General features: G+C 38.9%; 1 protein-coding gene across 1 annotated transcript; it reads right to left on the minus strand.

The window, feature by feature from the left end:
• Window positions 1-630: 630 nt before the first annotated feature.
• On the minus strand, window positions 631-2,096 carry LOC127453496 (GSK-3-binding protein-like). The gene has a single exon (XM_051719912.1). It carries the CDS (start codon window positions 1,959-1,961, stop codon window positions 1,461-1,463), a length of 501 nt encoding a protein of 166 aa, XP_051575872.1. The 5' UTR covers window positions 1,962-2,096; the 3' UTR covers window positions 631-1,460.
• Window positions 2,097-7,441: the final 5,345 nt, after the last annotated feature.

The following is a 7,441-nucleotide window of genomic DNA, read 5'->3' on the forward strand; positions in this document are numbered from 1 at the left end:
TTTACAGTGAAGGAATATAGGCCTATAAAGAACTCAGGCCACTACTCTAGTTAAACATGAATATATATATATATATATATATATATATGTATTGTTTATCCTGCACTGTAAATAAATCTGTTAAAATTATATATTTGAATTATGATTTAATTTACAATTTAAGTGCAATGTTACATGGTGAACAGCATGATAGCGAATAGTGCAGAATAGCTTTTCTTTGTATTTTTTTTTTTTTTTTTTTCAAAATCCTAAAACTTTCACTTCCAGATAATAATAATAAAAAACAGATTGTTGTCTCAGATTTTGGATCACACTCTAAAACATACAATAAGCATTGTTTATGTCACCACTAACAAAAAGATACCAAAGTATTCTATGAAGTACCTCGGAGCACCATTTTATATGAATAATGATAATTATTCTATTTGATATAACATGCTGCCCTGCAAAGGCAGTTTGGTAATTTTGTAAAATATTGTGTTATTGACTGAAATATGGTGTCTTCAGAGAAAACAGACTATGAAATGAGAGTGATAACGCACATTTAGCTGGTCAATCAAATCTACAAATCAGGAATATTAGGGGCAGACAAAGACATCTGAAACAACCTTATGCTAAAAACACCACGTTTATTAGACACCAAACTCTGAACAATCAGAGGTATTAAAAACACTTCGCTGCGAAGCATACACTGAGTTTACATGGAGTGAAAAAAAAAGAAAAAAAAAGAGAACTCCACGTTGGAATAAAAAAAAGCACCAGAGTGTCAGTGTGTTTTGAACATCACAGCCCCCCCTCCCCCCCTCCATTAATGTAATGTATAACAGATTGATTTTGGTTTCTCTTTGAGGAGTGTTAGTCTTGCTCCTTGCATGGAAATCCAGGGTTCTGTGGACGTGGGCCCACGTTAGGTGCACATGGGGACAGTTTGAAATCAATAGTGATATCTCAGTATCTAACAAAAGTATCTAAACGTTCAGAGTAAACAAAAAGTGTGACCCCTTGCCTGATCTAGGCGGGGACTGCCAACCAACAGCCCGACCACATCTACATTGTAAACAATCCAGTTGATCAGTTCTTGTTGCCACTGACACAAGCTGCTGACCTCCAGCAAACCCAAACAAAATGCACCATCCATTCTAAGCCAAACAGGCCGTTTGGGGCAGTTAATAATATTATCAGATGCATTGCTATAAGTCACAGGATTTTGCATCATATTGCATTTCATCTGGACACTGATATAGTTCAAAAAAAGTATGACGAAGAATTATAGGGGAATCACATTGCAAAACAGTCAAAAATACATAACATTTCCATCCCATTAATATACAATAGAAAAATTATACGGGTTTGATATTAAAGTCTGTAAAACTTCCAGCAAAATCAATGCATGGCTATGAGCTGGTGACCCCATGAAACGCGTGGACGTTCATGCATCTGCTGGTTTGAACACATACAAATCAGTCTACGGGTTTGGAGATGTCGTGCTCCGGTGGTTCCGAGGAAAACTTTAGTCGTCTGACCGCTTCCTTGATCAGATTACCCGACAATATGAGTTCCTGGAGGAGCTGATGTGGGTCGTCCTCGTCGCCTGTCTTAACGTCGATCTTCTTTCGGTTCCACGAGGATTTGAAATGGCCCCATTCCTGATCGCTGGATCCGGGCGGATTGTACGGACTGGCCCGGCTGGTGCGTAAACTCCGGCTGCGTAGACGCATACAGCATCCGTTGCGCCGCTGACCGCCCGCAGAGCTGCTACTGCCGTGGCTGCCGTTTGTGTTGCTCGGTTTGACGCATGTGCCGCTGGCGAGACCGTGTAGACGTGACATCCCCTTATGGCTCGAGCTATTGTTGTGAAGCTGCAGCGCCTCGCCGATCTTCGACACGAGCGCGTCTACTTCCTTAGAATCCACTGTTACCGACTGTTCCAAAAGGATGTAGTTCTCCTTTCGACAAGGCATTTTTAAATATATATGTATATATCAAAATATCCGGGCGCGAATTATGTTTTTATTTAAATGGATAGGATCGCTCAGCCGGCGTACCCGTTCACCACGCTGCCCAACAGAAACAGCTCGAGGGTTGATTTGTAAACAATGGATGACGCAGAATCCGGAACGTACCATTTTTTTGAGGGAGAGGGGCGTATGTTAGATCCCTTTGAAAATGTAAACTAAAAAATATACTGAAAACTGGAAGTTGGATACTATTTTTTGTTTTGTTTAAACTCCTAAATAAACGACACTTGCCAAACTGTGAGCTTGCTTTATTATTCATAGCGGTTATATAAATTCGGGCACTCCCATATGTCTCGAGAGATCTCCGGATCGTCAGTCAACATTACATAACAGTGCACAGAGTTTGTAAAATGATGAACTGTTAGACAGCTACATGTGTGAACCCTACGCACCCTAATTACTTAAGATGGCGCAAGTGCATGTAACATTACTAGAGGTTTAACCTCTGTACTGCATTTCTCAGGAGGTTTTGAATTGCAGGCATTGCCATCAAATCAAAATCGTTCTTTCTAACCTCATTTCCATATTAGGAACTCGGGCCTCAGCATCTCGTGCAGCCCATGTGAGCCTGTTGTTGTATGTATCTCGAATGGGTGGCCATATTTAACCTTTAAATGCATCATGGGTGTTGCACGAAAACGATATTACATTCACAGGTCTTTAGCGATCAGGCATGTCAATCTATCACAGCTAGATCTACAAAATGTCCAGATAATGTAAGCATTTTCAAAGCATTTTCAAGACAATTAGAATATTCTGATGTATTTTGATGTTTTTATTTTTCATATATCAAAGTGATGATGAAACAAATATAGAACCGGATTCATTACTTCCACACTGAAATTTCATGAGATGCAACTGGCTGTCAAACACATATTGCTATATATAACACACACAAGCTCCACATATGTATTTTCTCAGGCGCTTTTTAAATCTAAACAGATGCACAACTTGCATGACTTCAGTTGTACACCCAAATGACAATAGCCAAATACTTTTCGTGTGTTACAGTTGCTATAGTTTACTTTCATTGCTTCTTCTTCAAATATCAACGGCAAATGTAAATCAAGTCAATCGCTGAAACTTCAGCGCCATATTGAGTATGAAATTGCATGTATAATATGTATGTGTACAGGCATATAGTATACTGATAATTCACTGTTGTCACACAGAATAACAACGTGATATAATTCATTGGTATAGACTGTATAGTGACCACTTAAGTGACCACTTTATTAGGTACACCTGTACACCTACTTATTCATGTGATTATCTAATCAGCCTATCGTGTGGTAGCAGTGCAATGCATAAATCATGCAGATAGGTGTCAGGAGCTTCAGTTAATGTTCACAACAACCATCAGAATGGGGGGGGGGGGAATGTGATCTCAGTGATTTCGACTGTGGCATGCTTTTTGGTGCCAGACGGGCTGGTTTGAGTATTCCTGTAACTGCTGATCACTTGGGATTTTCACTCATGACAGTCTCTAGAGTTTTCTCGGAATGGTGCCAAAAACAAATAAACATCCAGTGAGCAGCAGTTCTGAGGACAGAAAAGCCTTGTTGATGAAAAAGGTCAATGGAGAATGGCCAGACTGGACAGAAAGGCTACAGTAACTCAGATAACCCATAATAGCATCTCAGAATGCACAACATGTCAAACATTGAGGCGAATGAGCTACAACAGTAGAAGAACATGTTGGGTTCCACTTCTGTCAGCCTTCAAGAACAGAAAGCTGAGGCTGCAGTGGGCACAGGCCCACCAAAACTGGACAGTTAAAGACTGGAAAAACATTGCCTGGTCTGATGAATATCGATTTCTGCTGAGGTACAAAGATGGTAGGCACACTGCTGCTTCAGCTTTCTGTTCTTGGTTGACAGAAGTGGAACCAGACGTGGTCTTCTACTGTTGTAGCCCATCCACCAAAAAAAATAAAAACATTTTTAGATGCTACTTTCAAACGCTCTTGTGCGAGACGCTGAAAAAACAGCGAGATGTTGTGCAATGGTCAAAGACATCCATCTAGTATATGTCTACATAGAAAATATGAATGCATGTATGATCAGCCCCTTACGGTGTAACATGGCTGCATTACAAGAATATTGGAAGTCATGCCAGGACTGAAGGTGTGTGCCATCTCAGTTATGTATGTTCAGCATTTTCCACACATCACTAAAGAACTGGATGTATTCAGACTTGCAGTTTAGCGATTTGTTTTGACATGTTTGTTGGATTGTAATTGTCCTCATGGCTTAAAGGTATAGTTCATCCAAAAATGAAAATTCTATAATCATTAACTCAGCCTCATGCCATTCCAGATGTGTGTATGACTTTCTTTCATCTGCTGAACATAAATGAAGATTTTTAGACGAATATCACAAGTCAACAGGTTCCAAAACTTTCAAGCTTACTGTTTGCAAGCATTCAGACACCTGCCACGCTGCTGGGGGAGGTATTTAAAGGAGCAATTGAATGAGGACGCTCAAGACTATATGTTCAACATCAACTTATATGAAATGTGCTATCAGTGACTTCATGCCTCATTCTGTGAGTAGAATTCACACAAGATCAGTGTTTTAACTACTTGATGATAATATAAAGTAATATAAATGCAGTAGATAATGTGAAATTTGTCTTGTTTACATTCTGAATCCATGGCCATAATATGAACAGATTATACTCTGATATGAACAGATTATACTCTGTTATTGTAATTTATAGTGGCTCTGATACTACTGCAAAGATTGCAGATTTGATTCCTTTGGCAGAGTAATTCAATTTTGTATTTTTTTTTTGCATGAAATGGTCTTGCAAAACGCAAATGATCATACAGTTGAAGGTAAATTTACACCAGCTTGCTATTCATGTTGACTGATCTAACAAATTGAACAGGAATTAAATGTTGGCCTCAGAGTAGGTGGAGCCCCAGGTCACACCTAACGATGACATGGACAGTAAGAAGTAAGAAGGTGTTAATCAACCGGTACGAAGTTTTCATAAAAAGTTTGCCTGGTGAGCTGTTACGAACCACCGTAATAAATTCAAAAACACCTTTGCTTTTGAAAGATTTTGTTCTAACTGACGTCACACCTGTTCATACTTCTGTTTCGTGGGAAGTATGCTGGGGCCTTAAATCTCCACGTTCAAACAGCCCTCCTAAGCGCTCTTCTCTCTAAAGAGTTCTTCTTGTATTGTTTTTGCTGATTTGCATTCTTTGTGCATATCGCCACCTACTGAGCAGGGAGGAGAATTTATAGTAAAAAAGGACTTAAATATTGACCTGTTTCTTACCCACATCTATCATATCTCTTCTGAAAAAATGGATTTAACCTGCGTAGTCATATGGATTACATTTATGCTGCCTTTATGTGCTTTTTGGAGCTTTCAAGTTTTGGACCCCGTTGACCTACAGAGCTGAGATATTCTTCTAAAAATCTTTGTTTGTGTTCTGCAGAAGAAGAAAAAAAATCATACACATCTGGGATGGCACGAGAGTAAGTAAATGAGCAGAGAATTTAAATTTTTGGGTGACCTGTTCCATGATTAATAGTTGTGTCTCATTGCTCTGTTTCATCCGGGTCATTCAGTTTTCAGTCTTCACAGTTAGCTCAATTACTCTCACCATGTCCTCTTTCAGGGGAAGAGGTTACTGAGTTCTTAGAAACAGTTCATGAATGTCTTTCTTTAACATAACACGACTACTTTTGAGATGTCTGGTTACACATGGCATGAAAATATACACATATATACGTGCACATGTAAATTATATACATATAAGTGGTTAATAATAATAAATCCTGCAGTTTGCAGAGAAAGCTTTAAACAGTGCAGTTTTTGGCTATTCATCCCAAAAAACTTCTTGTCCGGTCACTGCTTCGAGAATACAGTATATAGTTCAAGAATCAAGGCTTGCATAAGTAGCTTTATTAAGGTTACATTTATGATATACCAAATCCCAATATTTACATCAATTAGGATTCATCAGACCATGTATGCTGCTAACAGTTTATAGAAAATGAAAGATACAGGCATATCAAGTTACTCGACCTTCACATTCACCAAGGGGTCTGCACCAATCAGTTTTTGCGGTCTGTCATGTATTACATAACATGCAACCATAAGGGGGAGGATGGTGTAGAAAGAGAGGATTATTGCTCATGAAATACAATGCAAGTCACCATTCAGCTAAATTGTACATATGATTAGTTACATTTCCATGACCTGATCTGATTGTTCAGAATAATTGAACGGTTTGTTGAACGGTTACAAAATAACTGTGTGTCTAAAAACAAGATAATGTACTGATAAGGAACTGCTAAATTAAACTGTAAGTAATGTTCCAGTGTTTCCTGGAAAGTTAATAAAGGCATGTCAAACTGCCAATGCTTTGATGCATCAGTTGATTGTATCTGTTTGCACAGATTGCAGTTGAACATGCATAGCAGCTTTCCTTTTTTACCTCACAGCAGGGAGAGCAGACTGAGACCTTGTGGTAGTATCAGACACTGACCTCTGGTGTGCCGTTGCTTACAGTCTTGGTCATCATTATGCCCACAGGGACTCTGTTTCTCAGAATTCACCTTACTGAGAACCCACTGTGCCATGTGCACTTTGTGATAAAAGAAGTTAAGGTCCCTATTTATTAAGCCACTTTTGATTACTGTGGTATGAGTAAACATTTAAGGAATTGTCTGTCTGATAATCTTTTTTTATAGTGTAATTACATAGAATACGTAACATAAAATTCAGTCCCAGATTGACTGATTCATTCATTTAATTCATTCACTCATTGCCATAGAACTTCGAACAATAAAGTTTGGTTAGCTATGTTAAACAAAAAGATCTCTCCATACCAGGAATTGCTTGGGTTGCATGAGCCTTTTCTGCTTTGATGGAGACAAAATGTGCATTATTAATGAAGGATTTGGTATGAAGAGCAAAGAGTAGATAATAGTCTGTAATCGCCAACACATTGCACAATACTATCATAAAAAGACATCCAGTGGGCCATGTGTTTTAAAAACCTGAAGTAAAGCCTGTCCTGTTTCAACTGTCTCATGGACTGACATTACACATAGAGTATTTTCGTTTCTCAGATAAGAAGAACAGGCCTATCTTCTAGTTAGTCCTAGAAGTGTATGTGGGTTGGGAGCATGTGTTATTGTTATGGATGCAGCAAGTATACTTGAAAACAACTTAACACAGAGTGGCGATGTGAGGCAGAAGGACCGTGAACTGTTTCAAGGATTCTAAAGCCCTGGTTTCAGGTGTGCTGAAGCGGGTTTCGCCCAGGGCACCATACAAGCTAGAGCCGCTACTGTTGCTTGTCATAATACGTTTAGCACAGAGCAGAATTATTGTTCTTTATGGTTCCACTCTGAATCTCCTGCTCCACAGCAAAGGAAATTATATTTTACCCAAAT

This window comes from Myxocyprinus asiaticus, chromosome 15 (assembly GCF_019703515.2).
Source record: "Myxocyprinus asiaticus isolate MX2 ecotype Aquarium Trade chromosome 15, UBuf_Myxa_2, whole genome shotgun sequence".
Lineage (NCBI taxonomy): Eukaryota > Metazoa > Chordata > Actinopteri > Cypriniformes > Catostomidae > Myxocyprinus > Myxocyprinus asiaticus.